Here is a 23,250-nt window from a genome sequence, read left to right on the forward strand (position 1 = left end):
AACACTAGTGGAGTAATGTCAAATAATATTTGAGAAATTTGCAGCAGATGATTGCAAGGAGCAAAGCTATGAGCACTGAAATATTGACAATAAGAACAGGCAAGATGCTTATCTTTCTGATTTACCACTTACCTTTAATTAAACTAAAAAACAAAGGCATCTTGGATCTCCTCCTTGAACATACATACTGCAATACAGCAATTGTGTTGATGGTCTGTACTATTAAACATGGATAAAAATGTTCAGAAGAGACAGAATCTGTCTTTGACAAATGTGAGGAGAGATGAGGCAGGACACCACAGAGAACCACTGCATCAGGGTTTCTGCAGCTCTAATTTGAACATGACTATTTTTAGAAGACCTGTTGTACATACCAATAACATTAATGACTGCCAGATGAGACAACCATGTTCCTAAAGCCAGTGACATGTGCAGCTCTCAGGATTTAACTAAAGCATATGTTTGGCAAATAGTAATAAAAAGTAACTAATTATTCTTGTTTTCATCAAATTGAATTATGCTTTTATTTTGTCTCTCTTTTCCTTTCAGTAATTAGTCCTGAGAGTAACTTTACAGCCTTTAGTTCTTACTATCTGATGGAGTTAATGATTTTTCTACAAAATTCTGACTTTTTATGATTGGTGTGTGTTATGGACAGAAACCATGATTTCCCGTTGCCTTCATTTTATTGCTCTTCTGTGATTCTTCTAAGATTTTGGGAAGCAAATAATCCCCACCAAGAAACTTGTCTCCCACATTACTAAATGGTGAGAAAAGCAGAGAAGAAGGCTCTATGGTCTCTCACAGGAGACATGCAAACACATTTGCCATATAGATCCACATTTGTAAGAGAGACATCCTAAGATAGCCCAGAATAAGGGAGTAATTGCAGGGCAAAATTCCATCTCCCTTTACCAAGGGCATCTTTCTTATTGCTATTTACTACTAACAAGCTGTTCACTCACAGATCTACCCACAGTCCTGACTGATAATGTTCATAAGTGATAAAGCAGCCTCATTAGAGAAGTTTCCAATTGGTTGTGGTGATTGAGGAATGCAAGTTGAGTGACAAGCAGCGAGGAGTCAGAGAGAGCACTTTGATCTATGCCTGCAACAGAATAACACCCAAAGAAATCAGCAAAATACCATCCAGACCTTGTCAGTTGTGGAAAATGGAAAGAAAGAGTCAAAACCTTCAAAATGCAAGGGCTCCAATTAGGCAGAGCCACTTAGCTGTTGGTTCCTGCTCAGTGCAGGTACTGAGCCCACTGCAGACACAACATAAAATTACAGAATCTTAGTGTCACCAAAACCATGGGAATCAAAGAAACTCTCCAACACCATCTTTTAAATATTGGAGAATCAGGCATTACTTTACTCTGGACACGGTTGCAATGGAAATCTTTCCCTCCACACATGACAATAGTATCAGAGTATCATTTCTATTGGCAACGACCTTTAAGATTATTGAGTCCAACAATTAACCCAGCACTGCCAAATCCACCTTTTGCCCTGAAGTGGCAGAACTTTACAGAAATTGGAAGGGGGGGTGGGGGAAGGGAGGGAGTGGCTCCAAAAATAGTTTGTGTGAGGTGAAGGAGCCAGTGCTCTTCTTAGAGAGATATTGCCGGTGTTGCAGTCCTCCTTTCAATCCTGCACATCCACATCATCTAAATGATGACAAACTGGGATTATTTTTGTCCACAGTAACCTGGAAAAGGAGTTGAAGGATTTCCATCCTATAAAATATAGAAGTACACTCTGTGCCAAGTGGTAATAAGGCTTTAAGACCTTTGTGATCTGGAACTCCTAAGTCCCTGTGGCAACTTCACTGTCAGCTGAGCTTGGAAGCCCTGTGTGCATCAGGAAAGGCAGAGGTAATGACATAAAAGGTCTTGCAGCAAGGAAAGGAGGTTTAGTCAGCCAAAACTGCTGTGTTTTATCAGCCAAAAAGTGCTCTGTGTGCAAAGGGAATGCCCCCAGGCTGGTGAAATATGCTATGGTGTTGCCTCTGCTCCCCTTAGCTTTGCCCATAGGACTCACAAGCTGTTGTGGGGTCAAAGATAAGCTATTAAAAACTAGGAACAAGATAGGGTCTCTGGATTGCTGGAGGGAGGAGTTACCAAGTGCTGCTCTTTGCCAGAAACATGCTCTTCTGGGCATAAATCAATGTTTCCTCTTTGTTACCACAGCCTTTGCTGTGCATTTCTCCTTCCCTGGTACTGTCAGAAGCTTCCACACTCTTCTGTGCCCCAGAGCTGCTCATTGTCATGGAGAGCAGCCCTGCAGCAGCTCCAGGACAGCTCCTGTCATGGCAGCAGCCCTGCAGCACTGGGAGTTGGATGAGCAGGGGGAAAGCCATGGGCAAATACACTGATGTATATGAATGTATATACTCACGTATTTTGTCCAGGTTCTAGCAAAACCCACCCATTCCCATGGGCAGTTGGGGGACAGTGGTGACAGTGGCAGAGCAAGAGGAGGCTGGTGTTTGTACAAGGTTTTGGATCAGGGCTGCAGTACAGAGCACGTCTCTTATGGTCTTGTGGCTTGTAGAGATGAAGACGATGGCAGAGCTCAGCCCTGGTGCAAATATAAGAGCCTGTCTTGTTTGCTGTGCTTTTGTGGTGTGATAGCTAAGTGCCAGATATCCTTCTGCCATGCTGGAAATGTCAGAGGGGATGCTGCTACACACTTTGTAGCAGCAGCAGCAGCTGCCCATCCCTTGTGCTGCCCAGGGCTCCAAGGTGCAAAGGACTTGGCCTTCCTTACCAGGCTCCTCCTGCAGCTGGGGTGGTGGCAGAGAGGAAAATCCCAAGGTATCCAAGGATGAGTGAGTACTGCCCTAGAGCACAGGAGGGGTGGAAAAGCTTTCTCTGCTTCCCCCAGTATTTTAGTTCTTTGAGCACCCAGTTGTCACCAAATTTGAGATCTGCTGCCAGAATGCAGTAGATGTGTGCATATGCGTAGCTGATCAAAATAGCACGTTCAAAATGTTGGAGTTTTTTTAATGTCTATGAGTGCTTTCTTTAAAAAAAACAGCAGTGAAACTTCAGAAGGGAAAGATTACTATGTTACTGAAAACTCTCTTTGTTTTCAGGGTTTTCCCAGGAATTAATGAGCAGCTGCATGTTGGAAAGAAATTCTTTCTCATGAGGCTCTTGGGAAGGCTCAGGAGTCTTTATTGAACAATAACGGGAAAACTTGTCCCAGAGAGCAAGTTCTCTATGCTTCTTGGAAACACATGATTCATGTTCCAGTCTCATTTTGCAGCCCTTGAACAAGACAGAAATGTAAGGGGAAAAGTAGGAAAATGGAAAGGTAGAGAGGGAAGCCAGCAATAAGAAATGCATGTGTCACAGGATGAGCTTAGCAGAGTTTCCATGTGAGCAATGAGGAAAAAATATATATTCTTTTATCTATTAAAATTACTCTTTGCAACATCTAATTTTTACTTTTGTGAAGCATTTATAATTTTTCTTTTGTGAACTGGTGAAGGAATCCAGATGAGTTTTAAACACAAACATGGATTCTGAAAAAATAGATACGAAAAACATATTTTCCTAGAAAGATGCCATGATTCAGTGGGGCCCAGACTCAAAATTTTTGAACTCTAGAGAATTTAACTCATTGTGGCACAGAGATCAGTAACACTGTGTTGTAGTCTAGGGCATAGCGGAGCGGAAGAATTCGGGATGTAACGGAAAGTTAGCAGACCCCTCTCTGTTAGGATAGTAAAGTCTTCTGCAATTAGCCAATAGCACCTAGGTGTGACGTATGTAGATGGGAGTAACACAATGACCCTAGGTTATAAAATGTTAAATTCCCCTGCAATAAACACCATTTTTCGCCATCCATCACATTGATGTTGTGGGATATGGTCCGTGTGGCGAGGAAGGCCACCGTGCTGGCTTCTATTCAGGGTGCTTGCCTTGCCTGAAAAACCTACAACGCTGCAAGTCATTGTTTGAGTCTTAATCTTGGACTTTGCTGTGGGATCTTTGGGGTCAGTCACTATGGGTATCTCTTAATTCATGTCTGTGTATTACTAAAGACTGTAGAGGGACCAGAAAATGATCAGATGATCATCATGTAATGTTGTTTCACCTCCTGGAAGAGCGGTCCTAGTGATTTTGTGCTGTGGGCTGTGCTTGCTGAAGTGGGTAGTAAAGATCGCTATTTCCATTACAAAGAGTAATGTTTAATGATCAGCTGAAATATTGATATTACCATCTTCCCTCCTGCCTGGTAAACAGATGCTCATGCACACAAAACGAAGCATTGTGGGAGAACTCTTGGGCAGGGTGAATAGTTAACTCTTAGCTATCATCTTCAGGCAGAATTTGTTTTCCATATTCCCGTAAGGATGCAGGGCTTTTCCTTGTCAGCAAAGACACATTTCCATATGGCAAACTCGCCATCTGCAGGCCAGTGAGACAACTCGCCAGGGACGGAGAAGAAACAGCCCCACAAACTCAGGAACGCCTTGCTTATGGTGGTCTTATGATTTCCTCTTCTTTTGTGCCCCATTTAACAAAAGGAAATCGCTCTCTGTGTGTTATCCCAAAGGAGTTTAGAGTGTCTGTCTCTTGAGCTTAATCCTATCCCAGTGGATTTCTTAAAAATGTAAAAAAATTACATTTTATGTTCTTCTGCAGCAGGCTTCTCCTACCCTTATTAACTCATGTCTGGTCTCAGCTGCAAGGAGAGAGCACAGCTTCCCAGCCCAGGCCTTAACACCCTCCCCCAGATACTACAAATCATCACTGTTTTGTCCTATGAAACACGGTTTTGATTAGAACACACTGTTTCATAAGCATATTTTTGCCATGAGAACATGTTTTATTTTTTAAAGATACTAAAACATAGTGTTTCAGGAAGTTTGAGCTTTCTTTGTCAGGCTGGAAGAATATTAATGGAACGCATTTTTCTATTTGAAATAAATCTTAAGGAGGATATTTACCTTATTTCAGTGGTTATTTTCTAGTGCTCTTGAATGTCAGTTGCATCCAATTAATCATAGAAAGTCAAAACCTAAAGAAAATGTTTCATTTTCATAATAATGTTTCCATTCAGACCTCAAAAAAAATACCCCAAGAGGAAACTGAAGCAACCTCAGTTTCCCCCCCATTTTGAATAAAACTATCTCTAAGCTGATATGATTTTTCATTTAAACCTGGTTTCTAAAGAAGAAAGCATACATAAAGACCTGATTTTTCATTTCTATCTGCCTAGAGTTGGGCACTGGTGGAATACATTGGAGAGCAGTGTCCACTTATTTTTAAAAAAATATTTAAAGAACACTGAACCAAATTTTTAATTCAAAAACTAAGCCTCAGTGTTAGCTTGTTGAAAGGGAAGCACCCAGAGGTTGTACAACTGCCATGTATCTGCTCCCAGGTGAATTCTGAAAACAGGGGACTGAAGTTTATAGAAAATAGTATTTGGATTGGGTTTTCACATTGCCTGGAAACATCAGGTAAGCTCTGGGTAGCAGTCAGAAGGGTAGCACATCTGAATATATACACTTGTTACAAACTGTCTTGACCCAAAGAACTGAAGTGTATAGACACGGTGAGGGGAAGAGTCATTCATTCCCCTAACACAGGGGGAGAAACCAGGCATAGATCAAGGCTGATTCTTTTGGCATCAGAAAGCCTTACTGCACTGGGGAGGCAAAATCTCGACTTAACTGTATTTTCATTGTATTTTCTTAGTACCCCATTTGGCTTAAGTGTTTGTTTTCATGGGGTACTTAGACATCTGTTTCTTTTAATCTTTAGTGACATCCAGCTTCATACATGGTCCTTCTGGGAATTGTGTTCCCACACAGTTTACACACACCCCTTAGAACAAAGGCCCAGAGCAGGTGTTGGGGGTCTCCCCAGGTTTGCTCCTCACAGACTAGCCCCAGGTTTGCCCAAATGCTCTGGCTGAGCAGCAGGCAGGGCTGGAATGCTTGCTGGTCACACCGGACTGTCAGTGGCTTACTGTATGTCCATGTCCAAAGGTCTCGTTTTGCTGGAGTTTCCTGTTCTGGGGAGGACAGCATCTGGCAATCTCAGCAGTAAAAGCTGTTTTCCTCAAAGGAGTAGCTGCCTGACGCCTTTCCATGGTTCTAACATACTGATTTGGTCACCAGATTACTGACTTCTCTTGCCAGCCTTGAACCACAGGTAGCCAAACCTGATCCAGCCCTGCCACAGCAGCGGGTTTGTTTCAGGTGTGCATTTAAAACCTGCCCTCCCCAGGCAAAGGCAAGGCGGGCAGTCGTGTCAGGTGGTGCAGCTCTGGCCAGCCACCCCCCTCTATGGGCAGCGTAGGAGGAAGCTGGTCCAACCAACCTGTTCCTTAGCCCATTACTGCTCCTATTTCAGTAGCCAGAGTCACCTCCCTGACACAGTTTTCCCCTTTCCCATATCTCAGGAGCCAGCACGGAACAAGCTGCAGAAAATGTAATTTGCTGAGCTCTTTTCAAAACCATGCCATTTGTGTAATTAATGTTCCGTATTTTCTACCTATTCCCAGCTGTCACATGAAACTTGGCATGTGCCAGCTCTCTCAGGCGTAGGGAAAACAGTTTGTACACTGATGAGACATTTACAGGTGCTTCTTGTCTTTATTTTTCATGCTCCTTCCCTGATAATGACAGAATGAATATGAGGTTATTATTTTATATGCTTTTACTATTTTAATCTTCTCAACACACAAAGAAGACTCAGTGGTACAAATAAGGAACCCTCTGAGGAGGAAAACAGTTTTATTGAGAAATCTGTATGGCATGACAATGGTACAGACTTTCTTGTCACATTATGTGTGTAATTTAAATTAATTAATAAAGAAGATGTCTTTTGGGAATTTCTGGTCTTCTGCAATAAGTGTCCTGGAGCTTGGAGACAGTTAGAGTTGAGATATATTTGGTGGGACCTTATTTGGGTGTTTGGGTCACTGCTGCCTGCGCTGTTCCCATTCCTGAGAAGAAAGATCTCAGTAACTGGGTTAGCAATCCAGAGCTGCCTTTTGATAGTCCATTGTATTGGTACAGATCCCAAGGGTACAAGGATTTCACTCTGGTGGTGTAATTTGACTTCACAAGGTTTCTTGAGAAGGATGGACTGGCTCTAAAGTGTCCAAAAGGCTTCTTTCTTTGATTCCTTCCAGAAGTCTTGGGAAGTACAGTGATGGGAAGGGTTCACCTACTATTTAGATTGCATCTCAACCAGAAACTGCAGCAAATGCTGTTGTTCAGATCAAAATGGTGTGTAGCCTGCAGAAAGTAGTTGAAATTCTTTGTGGTAAAAGCATGGCACTGGCTGCATTCCCTACAGGGCTGCAGGGAGCTGGCTGTCTCTGCACACCAATTCTTTTGCTCACGTACTTTTCTTTTGTAGGTGCAGGGGCAAGTAGGTACCCATGAAACTCTGCTGCATTTCTGGAATCAAGGGCATTTTATTTAGAAGGGGCTTTGGTTGCCTGCCACGAGGCATCTTATGAAAGAATCTTGGTTTTCAGAGAGCAAATGCTGAGCACTTTCCCCAAAAATCAGATCTGTGATAACATACTCCTTTTTGGATATCTGGGTTCACTATCAATTTTTCAAAAGAGAACTCATGACAGCTATTTGGTGGCTTTTTTGAGGATAACCAGTTCAATGCACCATAGATTTTTATGGCTCTATTTCCCAGTGATTTTTCCCCCTGGCAGTACATTTCTGCTGTCGCATGACAAGCATCACTGAGAGCCTGCTGTAGTGCTTGTTTGCCAAATGAAAATCTCACCATCTTACACAGTTGTTCTTGCACCTACAACTGAAGGCACATTGAGGTTACCACCAAGTACAGTAAAAGGAAGTGTGTAGTAATTCCCTAAACTGTTTCAGGTCATTCAGGTCAAAAGAGGTAAAATACTGACCTGCTGATTCTTTGGTTATTCAGTATACAAAAAATATTTTAGTTGGCAGGAAGGCAGATACCTAGCAAGCTTTCTTCTCTCCCTATTTTTCCTAAATTCTCATCAAGGAGTGAAAAATATTTAAATTCTATAAAAAGAAGTTTATAGAAATTAAAAGGAGAAATAAAGCTCACAGGACCTACTAAAATTTGGGAACCGCATTGTGAGTGCAATAGCTAAAATGTTTTTCTGATAATACATAACCCTGTGCTCATTTCTCAGGTAACAGAGATTTACTTTAATGTTCCAGAGAAACCCCCTGCCCCAAAACCTGTAAGGATCCCGGCTATTACGTGTCAGGTTTCTCTGATCAACCAGACAAACTTCTTTTGGATGGTGTCCATAGTGCACAGGAATAAGAGAAGAAATGTTTTCCTACTATTTCTGGCACTATTTTTCCTCTGCTTTCGCCACTGCTTGCCTGCATCCCGCTTTACAAATTCAACCGTTAGGTGGGGCATTTCTACTGTCAGCAGCCCAGAGTTCATCTGCTGCTTATTGTGCCTGGGACATGCAGAACAGTCCTGTGTGCTGGGATATGAGATCTCTTCTGTTCTCTTTAGTGCTTTCTCCTTTTATCAGCTCCAAAATAGTATAAAGGGGGAAACCTGAGTCAAAAAGTACAACTTAAGGTCTTGGTCTCTATCTTTTTCGTCATGTGTGATGTGTTAATGGTTATCCAACTGAATAAGATGCTGATCAATTACTGAGTTATACAGTTCATAGCCAAAAGTGCGCACTCGTTAATTTTTTTTTTTTTTTCATTTCACTTGAACAATTTGGAATCAGATAGTACTACCAGGACAACTATTTCTTTCTGGTTTTGATGTCTGGGTGAAAGCAGTGACACATTTCCTGACACTGTAGTGGACCAGTTGTGTCTCATGATACAGCACTGGCCTCTGTTCTTCCATGGGGTAAACTTTCATAGGATTTGAGCTTCTTTTGCTGGAAATAGCTATGCTTTATGTGCCCTTTTAAAATCTGAAATTAATGAAAAATAAAAAAAAAAATCAACTTAAAAAAGAAAGAAAGAAAAAGATCTTTGTTATACAGAGACAATACTCATCCAGCATAGCTGAGCAGCCCTTTCTGAACTGGGGGGAAGTGGAGCTCTCCTATGGCCCTCTGAGCTCTCCTATGACCTGAAGTCCCAGAAATATAGGCATCATGAAACTTCATGAAACTTTTGGAGAAAGTGATTGTCTCTTTGCAAACCCAGGATTCTGAGGTCTGGGTTTATCCCAGTCAGCCCCAAGCACCTTAATCAAGGACTGTGCTGCTGCAGGAGATGGAGAGACAGGCACATCCAGGGGGCAGTTGAACTTGTTCTGAGATTTGACTATGGCCTAATTAGAGAGGACATAAAAAAGTCTGAAGGACTTTAGTGATGGCTGGTGCTGGGAGCCTGCCTGTCTTCTCTGCTGCCTCAGTCTCTATGCACCGCTAGTTTCTGAGTCCCCCTCAGACCTGCTTCTGCAGATGGGATCCTTCAAATACCCCAGCTCCAGCTCAGCATCTGGACTCCCTTTAAATGCCTCTTTTATTTAAAAACTTCTGGAAAGCTTCACTTTGGAGACTCCAAAGCAATGAACTATGCTTGAAGCAATAACATTGTCACTAATTTTGCTCAGTCTCCTTAAAAAAATCTCTTTCCATGAGAGTCTCAATCCACAAAAATATGAAAGTTCAAAATTTCTTCATATTCAAATTTCCCACTCTAGAGGGGGAACCTTGAAAAACCTTGTCTACCTGGGCTTTGGGGTTTTTTAATATTCCCTGTTTCTGGCCTGGTTGTGATTGTGTATCTGTGTCTATAGGTAAGCCAGGGCCTTAAGGAACAATTACTAAAAAAATTCCTGTTACATTTAGTATAGGCTGAGGATATAATTTCTCCAGTGACCTTGAGAGATGCTTGCCTTGAGAACTGTATTAGTAAAACAGAGGGCTGTAGTATGGAAAAGCAACAGAACTGCATAGAATTGCACCCATTGTCCAGAACCACAAAAGCAAAGAGATGTGCTGGAAGATGCCTCAAAAGTATCTGTTATTAGGTCAGATAAATTGAAACAGCAGCTAGGAGGGCTCTGTTCATTACCTCTCCTGTGATGGAGATATGCCTAGAGGATAGCAGGGACAGAAGGGCTCTGCTCCTGGGGGTAAAAAATTTATGAAGGACTACTGGACACTGGGAATGAAACTGTTTTGTGTCAGAAAGGGTCTAATACAAATTCAAGCCTGGCCATTTGCACACCTGGCACCATTTGCATAGATTAATATATCATTCTTCAAACTAGTTTTCTTTCTGAAATACTAGTTTCTAGCATTTCTTTGCTTATCACCAGTGCTAAATTTCCTGCCCACATGGTCTGTAGTGACTTGTTTACTGCAAGGCACACCGGTCTTCTACTGCTCCATCATCACTGGAATTTTTATGGCCTTGCTCTCTTCTTTCCTGAAGGATTAAGTGTGCTAACTCCCAGCACAAAGTGATTTCCTTAAGTGAGGCTTTACCCATAAGGATAGATTTAATGCAAATCTATGTCCGGTTTTAAGTGTACTTTGGGGAGGGTCATTTGACTTGGATGGATGTTTTATTTTACCAGCAGAGATTGAGGCATGTCACAACCTAAAAGTTGACCCCCCACAAGATGACTCTTTCTGGCTTACCCTGAACACAGGATGCTGGATCTTAGTCTGCTAGTGTTGCATCTCTGTTGAGAAAAGCAAACAAGGCAGGTGTAAAATGAAAGACTTAAGGGCCTCCTGGTGTGAAAGGACAAGCGCTGCTGAGAAGTACCTGCTTAATATTTGTCTAACTTTCTGGCAGAGACAATAATTTCAATTTGTTACAGAGTTTACAGTTTGTTACAGAAATATTACTATATTCCCAGGTGGGAATAAGGGGCAAAGTCCTTTTAAAAAGTTAGGAAAAGAATAATTGAGATGGCTTTAAATTAGAATAATTAAAGTCTAATAAGATTACTTAAAACTCCCTCTATGACAAGGTGACCTGTCTAGTGGATAAGGGAAAGACTGAGTATATTGTCTAACTCGACCTTAATAAAGCCTTTGACACTATTTTCCACAGCATTGACCTGGAGGAATTGGCTGCTCATGGCTAGGATGGGTGAACTGTTTGCTGGCTAAAAAACCAGAGGGATGGCCAGGCCCAGAGGGTGAGGGTGAATGGAGTTGCATCCATCTGGTGTCTGGTCACCTGTGATCTTCCCCAGGACTCAGTACTGGGTCCAGTTCTGTTTAATACTTTTATCAATGATCTGGATGCGGGGATTGAGCCTGCTGTGGGTCAGTTCCTGGGTGCCACCAAGCTGGGCAGGAGTGTTGATCTGCTGGAGGGAAGGAAGGCTCTGCAGAGGGGTCTGGACAGGCTGGATCGATGGCTGAGATCAAGTGGTGTGAGGTTCATCAAGGCAAAGTGCTGGCTCCTGCCTTTGGGTCACAATAACCCCAGGCAGTGCTACAGGGCAGAGAGGCTGGAAAGGTGCCTGGAAGAAAAGGATCTTGGGGTGAACACGAGGCAGCAGTGCCCAGGTGCCCAAGAAGGCCAGTGGCACCTGGCCTGTATCAGCAATAGTGTGGCCAGCAGGAGCAGGGCAGTGATTGTCCCCCTGTACTCAGCACTGGGGAGGGCACACCTCAAATCCTATGCTCAGTTTTGGGCTTCTTGCTACAAGAAGGACATTGTGGGGCTGGAGCATGTCCAGAGAAGAGCAATGGAGCTGGTGAAGGGTCTGGAGCACAAGTCTGATGAGGATCTGCTGAGGCTGTTTGGCCTAGAGAAAAGGAAACTGAGGAGGGACTTCATCACTCCCTACAACTGCTTGAAAGGAGGTTTCAGTGAGGTTTGTGTTGGTCTCTTCTCCCAGGTAACAAGCAATGGACAAGAGGAGATGGCCTCAAGTTGTGCTGGGGGAGGTTTAGATTGGATATTAGGAAAACTTTCTTCACCAAAATGAGTGTCAGGCGTTGGCACAGGCTGCACAGGGAAATGGTGGAGCCACCATCCCTGGAAGGGTTCAAAAAATATGTGGATGTGATGCTTAGGGAAGTGGTTTAGTGGTGGACTTGGTGGTGCTGGGTAATGGGTAGACACAATACTCTTAGAAATCTTTTCCAACCACAACTATTCTATGATTCTGTGATACTCCTGTGCAGGCAGAAGAAGCCAGCTAATAGAGAATTTATTATTCAAGTCTGGTGCAAATACTCCATGCTGTAAGGTCTTTTCTCAAATGTGAAATGAAATCTTCGACAATAAAAAGTAAATTGTGCTTTTGGCTTAGTACAAAGTGGCCTTTACGGTTCCCAGCTTATAAAAGTTTGGTGGGCGAAGTAAACCCCTGTGTGCAAGGGCAGTGTTGTATCTCCAATAAAATCTATTTTAGTTTTTGAGCACTGGTATGATATACCAATACATTTTTTATTTTGTGACCCTCTGTATGCCAGAAAGCCTAATTCTTGGCAGGTTGGGAAGGAAAATGAAATCAAAGTTTAAGCCTCTTCAGTGGTCAGGAGACACGATGTTCACGTCCCCACTTCCTCCCAGCAATGTCCCTGACTGGGCCAGCACTGTTGTCACGTATGTGACTCGTGTGCATTGTGCTGACAAATGGGTTTGACCTCAGCTTGCTGTCAGCCTGTTCTTGTCCTCAATCTCTCGATGGCAGTGCGTGGGGGCATTCTGCCAACCTGGGCTTAAGGAACAGCCAGCCCTCAGCTGCAGAGGGTGGTTATGGAGAGCATCATAAAAATGGAATTCGCTGCCACAGGGAGGCAGGGCCTTGTTTGCATGAACCCTCTCTCCTGCTGAAGTTGAGTCCTTAGGATATGCCTTTAGGTTCCTCCACAGTAAGTTTTAATATGAATGTGCTGTTAAAATGCTAGGCTAAACTTGTGTATGGGAGAGCTGGCACTGTGAGACGTTCTGTCTGTCACAGCTTTACAAAGACACCCCAGGCAGCAACCCTGCCCTCCCTTCTCCAGAACAATGTTCATCAAACACAAACCTTTTGCAGAAGATGCTATTATTGTAAACACAAAAATTCATACCCCATTAGTAGGATTCAGTGACACTGGCTGCTTTTTACTGCTTTGTTTCACGTTGCATTGTAAAATAAAAACTTCCTAAGACTTTAAATGTGAGCTGAGGCACCTGCCTCATGTCTGTGTGCCCCAGCATTTGGAATGGGACAGATGTTCCAGGAAAAGCTGAATTGCTATGTCAAAGTGTTGAGCCCCTCTGGCTTACCTTGTCCTCATGGCCTTTCAGCATTGAGCTTTTTTGAGCTCTTACACTTGTTGCATATTCATTTGCAGTAATTAAGAACCTCTTGAAATGGCATACTTTTATAGCAATAATGCATACAGTGTGTGTGGACAGAGTGCAAATAGCTTCAGAGGAGGTGAAATCACAATTTTTCCAATATTAATATTAATGAGGCTGACCATTTGCATTTGCGATAAATCCCCTTGTAGCATCAATGTCCTTTGAGGATTTTTCTGCAGATAAATGAAGCATTCCCCTCCTTCCCTCACTACTTCTGCTAACAGTGTCACTCAGTGCAGCAATAGATCAACAGTTCCTGCTAATCTGTGAAAAGGCAGAGCTTAGAACAAGTGCTTTTTGACATAATTAAAACTATACTGCCTACCACTATTCCTGAAAGAAGTACTAGCAGAGTTTCATTAGAACAAGTAAATACAAATAGAGTTCAGCCTGAACAGTTGTCTTTGTTACAAACAAAGCCCGTTAGTTAGCAAGGAGAATTTGAAGCAGGGCTGAATTCACGCTGATCTTAAAGCCCTTCTCATATTTAATTTATAAACTGATGATTAATTCAGTGATTAGCTAATTCACTTGCAGTGATTAATTTAATTCATGTCTTCAGGCTAATGTTTAAGAAAGAAAAAAACCCTATCTCTGATAGATGCACTTCAATGTCCTTGTGATTAAAAAATGATAATATAATGCCCTGGAGAAAAAAGGAGAAAAGAAAGATCAAGTGAATCGGTAGCATGATCTGTTGTAAGTTCTTGCCTAAGCTGTAGCTGTAATTTTTAGCTGTGATGTTTAAATGTGTCAGTTACTCTAATGATCAATGGTTTGAAAGCCGAATCTAAGGATCCTTCACTGTAGCTTTCCACTGTGTATTTTGAGAATGGTGTTACTTTGGAGCAGTCCTCCAGCTCTGCTTTTTTCTCACTTGTTTTGCCAGCTGCCTGCCTGCTCCCCTCCCTTTCAGCAGCATCTTTCTCATGCCTCACCAATGTCTTTGATGAGAGTGCTTTGTACTTCTTAAATCCAGGGTGCTTTTCTCTGTTTCCAGCAGGATTTACCTCATCTTTTGATGCAACATGCAATGATGAGGATGATTTGGGGGATTTCTCTGTATTAGACAAACTGGTCTCTTTCAGGACAACACTGCTTTTACAGTTTATGCCATTGCTTGGCAATGGAGATTGATAGTTTCTGAAATCATCCACAGGGCCCTCCTGTCCTGAGCCATCAATGCTGTGCCTCTCTGATTGAGCTGAAGAGCCTAGCTGGTATTTCTCTCTTCTCTCAGTTTCACTATTCTTTTCTGGACTATCAGCTTTATATGTTGGCTTTTCATCATGTGGCGGTGGCAAATGCTCCTTTTTGGTTGTGGCATTATTTTCTTGAGACTTCACAGGCAAATTTGGGTGTGGGGACTGGCACATCCCAGAAGATGGATCTTTGCTTTTATCTTTTAGAGCATTTGCATTAGTCTTTGTAAAAGTTTCTGATGCAGTTTGTGGTTTTTCTCCTCCTGGAATATTTTTCTCAGGCTTCAGTAATTTACTTAATGGAGGTAATGGATGGTTCCCAGAACCTTGGTATTTATCTTTCTCTTTTACAGCCTTTTCTTCAGGTGACTTGGTGTCCTCTCCTGCTGGTTTATTTTGCTTCCTGTCTCCTGAAGTGCTTTTTTCTTGAGGATTCAGCACTTCTTTTGAAGAAGGCAGCTTCTCAGAATTTGGATCTCCATCCTTTTCTTTTACATAATTAGTACCAGGCTTCTTAAAACCTGAAGAATCTGATGTTTTTTGCTTTTGTTCTGGAGTAATTTTTTCTTGAGGCTTAACCAATGTTTCTGGTGTTACTGATGGATACTTCCTGGAACTTGGAATTTTGTCTTTCTCTTTTGCAGTATTTGTATCAGGTGTCAGAAAATCTTCAAATCTCATTTGCTGTTTGTCTCCTGGAATATTTTGCTCATCCATTTCTGATTTTCTTGATGGAGGTAGCTGGTTCTTCCCAGAAAACTGCTGCTCAATATCTTCTTTTACTACCTCTGTTTCAGGTGATCCAGTGTCTTCCGCTGCTGGTATATTTTGCTTCCTCTCTCCTGAAGAACTTCTGTCATGACAATTTGGCGCTTTGTTTGAAGAAGGTGACTGGAACTTCTCAGAGGTAGGTTTAGTCTCTTTTTTGTCTGTCTTAGTTTCAAGCTTTACAAGGTCACGTGGTGACATCTGTTTCTGCGTCTCTGGAGCAGTAATGTCCTCATCAGCCATCTTACTGTCCTGCCTTGCTGTATTTCTTGGTGGCACTGAATAATTGTGGAAGTCTGACTCAAGGTTTTCTAGCTCTTTACTGTCATTAGTATGTTTCATTGGCTCATCTGATGAGTCCAGATGTTTTTTCCTATTATTGCAATAGATGTTTTCATCGCCTGTAATATCATGTTTGTGTTTTACCAAATCTCTTGGAGATGCAAGATGCTCCAAACTCACAGTATTTTTCACTCCTTGAATGTTAGTATCATTCTCTGATGAAGGTAACTGGGATGTTTGAGGACTATGAGCATCATTCTCCTTTGAAGAGTTATTATCATGGCCCACAGTATCATTGGGTGTGAATACTTGTTCATCCTCAAATTTATGCAAGACATTTCTCTCTTCTTTCTCCTCTCTCTCCATCCTATCACTTTCATGCTTCATGTCATCATCTGAGGAGAAGAGCTTATCCCTTGTGTGTTCAGATATTTTATTTCTACTTTTTGCATCCTTCTTTTGGTTTGAGACCAATTCAGTTGATGAAGGAATTGGGTTCTCTTCTAGAATATCACATCTATGCTTTTTGGTATCATCTAATATTGGTGTTTGACTCTTCTCCAAGGGTAATAGGGGATTTCCTGATAGTGTGGTTTTATTGTCACATTTTTCTGGCTTTGTGGTTGAATGTGAAAGACAGTTCTCAAGTCTCTGACATGTATTTGTCTCTTTGTCTGTAGAGTTTTCATTTTCTGTTGCATGATCTGGAAATCGTGCTTGGTTCTTAAAATCAAACATAGTTTTCTTCTTCCCCATTGTGTCATTCCCACCATCTGTCAACTCATCTGAAAGGGGGTGTAGATGCTTCTCACAGCCATGGCTGTCATGCTCATGTTCCGCAGCACCAGCTCCCTGTCCCACCAGATCAATAGGTGGAAGTGCTGGAGGATTTCCAAGAGTGTGATGGATACTTAGTCCTGCAATCCCACTCATTGATATTGGTAAAGGGATTGACAAGGGTGACTGCCATGCCTCAGAGTCAGACCAGGGCATCTCATCTGCAGTGTCCTCTTCATGCTCAATGAAAGATTCAGATGGCTCGTGGCAGGTCTCCAGGTCAGTTAAGGAACTCCTTTGCAGGGCTTGGTTGTTTGAGTGATTCATCACTTCATTTGATGAAGATAATTTGTCCTGCCCAAAATCTTCTGAAATAAAGAAACTATGCTTCACAAGGTCACCTGGCAAAGGGCTCAGTGTCTTTTCCAAAGAAGAGATGTCCTCCTCTTCTGCAGCACCAGGCTTTGGCTCCAGGCTCTCATCTGAGAAGAGTGTGGGTTTGTTCTGATTTGCATCTGGAACTGGCATATCCCCATTGGAAACATTGAAGTTATATTGTGAGCTAAAATACACTTGAGGAGGCTGAGCCTGCATAGTTTTTAATCCATTTTGCATTTGGCTGTTGGGTGTCTTATTCTCCTCCTCCTCTATGTTTGGGACATCACTATCATTTTTGCTAGAAGATATTTTGTCTTCACTGTGAAATGTTGCTTCTTTTTTGGCTTCCTTTGAACATTTGACTCTTAAATCCAGCGCCCCTATTGGTGGTTTTGTGCCAGAAGCTGGTGTTAGGACAGTCAGCTGTCGATCATCCATTGAAGGCTCAACTTCACAAGATGCTGAAAATTTTGGAGAGTAAAATGGCAGAATGTTTTCCAGTACTTTCTGCTCTGGAAAACATTTTTGGCCTGCAAAGAAAGGATCCTTTTCTGGCTCTGTGAGCTCTGTGTCATCTTCATCTGAACAGTATACATACAGAGATATTTCAGGAATCTCTCCTGGTTTAGTATCCTGAGGACTTTGTTCATGGGATTCTTCAGCTGTGCTATAGTCAGATGAGTCAGAAGGTGGGCTGTCTTCCTTAACATGTTGCAGAGCATTGGTAATTCCCAATAGTGAAGATGTGTCAGGCCCAGCTGGCATGTTAGTCCTGTCACAGTCTAGACCACATTCAGGTAAGGGAGGAATGCAGTTTGCGAGAGCTTTGTTTTTATGTGTAGTTGAAGAGTTATCTAGAACAAGATGAAAGTTGTGTCCCTGTTTTGTGGAATCTATTTTAGCCTCAGCACAGTCCTTCTCATCTGACATGGCCTCTGGTGCTACCAGTAACTCTTCTTTGTCCTCCCTGTCCTGTGCTGCATTTGCCAGTGTTTTGTTCTCTCCATGATCTCTGTTGGATCCCTCCTTTTCCTTCAGTAGTGCAGCGTGACCAAAAGGCTGCTTTGTGGCATTATTTTTCGACCAGCTCCAAGGATGGTTAATTTTGGTAGCCATGCTGAGTCTGGGCACTGGGACCATGGAGCACACTAAATTTTGTGACTCTGGACTCTTTATACCTGTGGCTGTCATTGCTGCCATGCGCAGCACTCTCACCTCAGGCTTATGAATAGCTTTTCTGCTGGGGAAGTTTTTAGTCTTTCTCTCACCTTTGCGCAAGAGTGATGCTTTCACCTCTGCAGTTGAGCAGAGAGTGCTTTGTTCAAACTGCTCCTTCAGTTTGGACAAGACTGAATTCTTGTTGACTATTTTTGGCAAACTGCTGTTTGTTCCCTTCTTTTTCCAGCTGGGAGACTTCTCCTTGGCTTCTTTTTCTTCAGCAGCTAAAAATTTCTTCAGGATGTTCTTCACTGTGTTTTTTCCAGTCACACTACTCCACCTTGCCCTCTCACTGGGTGTTACATCTGAATCCTCCTCCACTGCTTTTCCATCTCCCTTCCTGTCTCTACTTCTGTCCAGCTTGTTACCAGTCCTGCTCACCCACATCTTCTCTTTAATGACCAGTTTGCCAACTTCTCTTCTCTTCTTGGTGTACGGCTCACGATTGTTGTTCAGAAACCTGGACCGCAAGAGCTGAAATCTGGTTGGATACTGAACCCTGATTGGATCTGGACATTGCTGGTTAGAGCTCACCTGGTTTTCTTTACCTTCTGCCCATTTTGTCCTCTTGTTGCTGATCTGTGGATCCCCGGCCGCGAGCTCGGTGACGTATAGCAGCAGGCTGCTGAGAACAGCAAAGGCTCCTGGCTCTGTTGCCATCCTATTGAGCTTCTTCTTCAGCACCAGAGGGTCAATAAGCATCTTATTATCTCCACAGAAGTGTGCGCTTTTGGTGCTGTGCAAGAGAAAACATAAATGTCTTTTCAAGTCATCAACTTTGTCACTACCTTCTTACTTTGCTTTAATGGCATGCTGCTACGCATGAAATGGGAAAAAAACACTTAAATGTAGAACTTCTCAAAGAGAGTTGATGTTAGTGGCCTGTTAAAAAGCATGCAAAGTGCTCAACAAGCTTCATGATGCATGGTGTAGCAGGAATGTGAGGGCTTTGTCCCACACAGCACCGCCAACCCTTTCTTCTGTGTTTTGTGGGCAGTGGAAGCACTTAGGGAAGCAAGCAATGCTAGTCAGGGTCGCTGCATCTCCTCTGTCCCTCATTTAGAATTACCATGTTCTAAAGTGAGGGCAACACTGAAGGTATTTTCCTTTCCTTCTAGGTAAAATGTAGGCAAAGATAAATATGATGAGATTGCAGTTAGCAGGAAACCATGGTTCTGTCTCTGGTTTATAACCATTAAAACAAAATATCAAGGCTGAGAGGCCCAAATGTTCCACTGATGGCTTTTACTATTGGTACAGGTTAGAAGTCAGTAGATACCACCCAAGAATTAAAAAAAAAAACCCAAACCAAACAACAATGGGGTTGCTGTTATTTGCTTTTTGATAGCATTCAAATCCCACATCAGGACTATGCCCTTAAATCTGCTTTGTGAAGGCTATCACCACAATAGTAACCCTGGCAATGTCCCTTGACTACAACCTCTTTTAATCTGGAGGAAGAGGGATGGTATGTTGGACCTTTGCTTGTTTGAAGAATCAGGCCCTCGGACAGCTGGGGATTTAGGCAATGCTTTAATTGGTGTGGATCTGTTACTAAATAAAATACTGAACTCAGCACAAAAGCTGGAGCTTGAAGTCAATAACAATAGATGGGTCTAGGAGGGAAGAATCAAGAGGTGTCAGCTTTCTGACACCATGAGAAGCTGGAAGGGTACTTCACCATTCAGTGAAGTAGCTTCATGAACAGAATGCAGCTTGCATACCGACAGGGGATTAATTTTGATAAGCAGAAGTGGAATAAAACATTCTTTAAATTAAGTCCACATGTAGAAAATGAAGAAAGGCAGCAAAGACACTCATGCTTTAGGGAGTGTCAAGCTCAAAGGTTGGGGAAGGCCCAGCTGTGCCTCAGCAGCTGGCACCCCATGGTCTCTGAAAGAAACTGGACCCGGCCCCTCAGTGCAATATTATGAAGGCTGTTTGCAAAGTGAGGGGCTGGTCCTTGTCCAGTTTGCTTGTGACATTTGGATTCCATTTGGCTGCATTTCAAGTGCACATATTGAAAATTACATCCTTCAGCAGACGGATGCATTTGCCATCTTGAATGGAAGAAAGTCTATTTATAATGACTTTGTGGGTATTTTTAAAGGCCAATAAAAGAAAAATGCCTGACAACTGGCCCATGTCTAATGTGAAAAACAATACCTTGTAGGGAGTGACCACATTTCAGCATAGCACAGGTGGTATCATCCACCCTTTCCCTTACCAAATTGACCACAGCCAAGGAGACAAAGCTTCTATGTTACACCAAGAAGCTCATTTGTCCCAGCTATGGGAATTTTCAGAATAAAGAAAGAACTGGAATTCAGAGTATAATTCACTAAAAATATCCAGCTTCATTCCCTCTCCTAGCAAGTCTGCTGATATTTTAACTTCAAGATTGCCATCCCTCTCCTCCCTAACTAGTATCTGGTGTACTCAGAAAAACACATGGGGCCATCAACCAATGTGCTTTAGGGTCATCTCTGATCTCTCAGAACAGCAGTGGAACCAGATGCCCTGCTTACCCCTCACTTCAGGACTGCTTTGGAGCTATAAATGGCCACAGTAAAATACAGACTAGTCTTGCTTTCAACATAGCCAAACTACTATTGACTGTGAAGGGAAGAAGATCAGACCCTCTCTGCTAGGAATATTCACAGTAATTAATCACATATGAGCTATAAAATTCAAACAACTTCATTAAAATACACTACAAGTGAGCTCTATTCAGGGATTTCCTTTTCCATGTTAGAGTGTTATTACAGGATGCCATCTGAAATGTAGCATTTGTGGGAATACTCCATTGCCTTAAGTACCAAGACATGTTGCATGGGTTGAGTATTTGATCCATATTCACCAGCCAGCAGCAGAAAATGAACAAACAGCTATGGCACCTATTTAGGGCATCTGCAGTTCTTCCAAGATGACGTCACCTGCAAATGACCATTGTGACCATGTAAATCTGAAATGCATTCTGTGCAAGGGCAGTGGTACAATGACACTGAATTCTGAGACCACCTCAGAAAATGAAGGTAGTGGTAAATCTGCTTTAACCTAGTGTTTGGAAAACAACATGGTTTCCCCTCAAGGAAGGAGGCCTAAGTAAGGGCCTCATGTTTGGGAGCATGACCACCATTCTCAGCAGGCTAAGTCATCATCCCTAATTTTTCCTTACTGTCTTTTCCCAAGTTGCATCCTGTGGCTCTTAAACTATGTCATCTATCAATGAAATATAGTCACCCCTGTATCAACTACAAAGTCAGTTCTAATCCCATTGGCAGTATCCAGACAGGTAATCCCCATGCACGGGGGAACCCTGTGCCAGCAGAATTCACTTCCCAGCGCTGTGAGCCATGCCATATGATGAGGCAGACACTTGGGCTCCTCCCTGATCCTGCAAAATGGTCTAACATGTACTTTATCTCCCTCTCTTCCTCTGGAGAGAAATTTTGGTTTCAAATCTTTTTAATGTATGTGATGTGGCTCAGTGTGCTGCTGGTTTATGGAAATGGAACTGCTGCTGCATGGTTTTCAGTGTCTGGAGGACAGACTGCTTAATCCTGCAGAGGAGGCAAAGCCACCTTCAAAAGTTTCCTGTCTTCTTGGCCCACAAATACTTAGGATGCATAAGACAGGCTGCTTAGTTACTTATTTATAGGTTCTTTGGGGACACTTATCACAGGCAGCATCAGAGTGGTAACAGCCTAATATGCTAATGGGCAGCAGTGCAACCCTATCCTGCTGGCTGGCCTGTCCCAGAGAAACCTCTGCAGTGGACACCCCTGTGTTGCAAGAGGAGGAGAGCTGAGGTGCCAAGGGAGAGGAGCTGGCACTCTCTCCCAGACCTGCCTGCTGTCTCCTGCACCAGTGCACTCCAAGTTTTCCGTTCTGTTAGGGATCCAGATGCTGCTGAGTAGCAGGGTGTGGTGGCATCCCATGGCATTTGCTAAAAGCATACGGTTGTAGGATTTTCTGGTTTAATGTCTCTGGTGTGCAAAAGAGAAGGCCCTGTCTCCTGATCCTGAATTTCATGTTAAATATCTGATCACAGTTTTAGACACTCTGGCAGCCAAAAGGACTGGCTGTTGCAGGGACAGTGGAATGGGCAGAAGGAAACAGCACTATGGAGGCCTCATCAAAAAACAAGAAACAAATTGAAAACACTGTCCAACCTGCAAAAGTTGTCAGAAATCAATGGATTGGTCTGCCTTACTGTTGGTAGGCTCTGGGGAAATGGCCATGAACGGGTGTGTGCAAGGTGCTGCATCTCATAACCTCCCTCATCCCTGGGCATCTCATCACTGCCTGGCTCTGTGAGGTGTTTGGTCCAACAATCTGCCCCTAGATAAGGAAGACAACCAGGAACAGCTCTGCCCACTCAAAACAATGCACAGGCCTTTTGAGTGTGTTCAGTGAAATGATGTCCAGGGCACTGCTCACCCCAACAGCTGCAGAAAGGGTGCTTTATAGGTTCAGTCTTTTTTTCCAATGAGATTCTCTTACTGATCTCTGAAACACAACTTGGTCCTGCCCAGGTTAGATAGAAGGTAAAGTGGGAAAAATTATGAATGCTCTTAATATCTGTTGGTGATTATTTTTTCTAAAGGAAGAAGAAAAGCCAAAGTACTAGAGAAAGTCCTACCTTATGCAGAACATGTTCTTCTCTCTTCTCTACAGCTGAATCTATTACAGGAGAGCTAGAGGCATCCTAAACTAGAAGCAATGTTTTCAGAAAGTCTTGGTATTCTCTGGCACCACAAGCTACTGACACAATTGCTGCCTTTGGTTTAACACATCTCCAAAGCAAACAAGAAAGCACCTTGCGAAGCTGCCAAGAGAAAACATGCTAAAACAACAGAACAAGAGGTAACGCATAGTACGGAAAACCTTTTCATACGGACATTGTCATGCAGGCTGCTATTCCTACTGACAGGCATCACCTGCTCCTGTGTCTGTCACATAACATCCCAGTGATGATTCCAGCAATGGCTTACATGGAAAAAGGCGTAGGAAAGTACTCATGTATTTTTAGCTATCATTTTAAAACACAGGTCAGCAGCTGGAGAAAGACAGGAGAAACCAACACCACGTAGGCAATCACACATGGTAGAAATTAGAAAGTATTATGTGGATCTCACTTTCTGAACTTCTAAGGTAAACCATGAGGTTAAACTTGGGAACAATTTCTGAGCTCACATCTGTGTTATTTCATTGAGGATTCCATATTTGTGCCTGTGCTGCTCTTGGGGGCATTGGGATCTCCTTCATCAAGGCCTACTGTTTGCTTTTTTTGTGGTACGCAACTTTTAACCCAATCGTAGT

At 42.7% G+C, this 23,250-nt stretch overlaps 1 protein-coding gene across 4 annotated transcripts in view; it reads right to left on the reverse strand.

Moving 5' to 3' along the window:
- ADPRHL1 (ADP-ribosylhydrolase like 1) overlaps nucleotides 1-23,250 on the reverse strand; it is a 110,200-nt gene that overhangs the window by 65,885 nt on the left and 21,065 nt on the right. The window contains exons 8-9 of one of the 4 annotated variants that reach the window (XM_058826265.1): nucleotides 18,460-18,661; nucleotides 4,999-5,034 (exon numbers count right to left, since the gene is read on the reverse strand). In XM_058826265.1, the coding sequence (XP_058682248.1) occupies nucleotides 5,014-5,034; nucleotides 18,460-18,661 (223 nt within the window). In that variant the 3' untranslated portion in view covers nucleotides 4,999-5,013. Of the gene's footprint in view, nucleotides 1-4,998; nucleotides 5,035-6,566; nucleotides 18,662-23,250 lie in introns of those variants that run through there. The other 3 variants (XR_009276062.1, XM_058826256.1, XM_058826243.1) reach the window with 3 other exon arrangements.

The sequence above is a fragment of the Poecile atricapillus genome, chromosome 1 (assembly GCF_030490865.1).
Source record: "Poecile atricapillus isolate bPoeAtr1 chromosome 1, bPoeAtr1.hap1, whole genome shotgun sequence".
NCBI lineage: Eukaryota > Metazoa > Chordata > Aves > Passeriformes > Paridae > Poecile > Poecile atricapillus.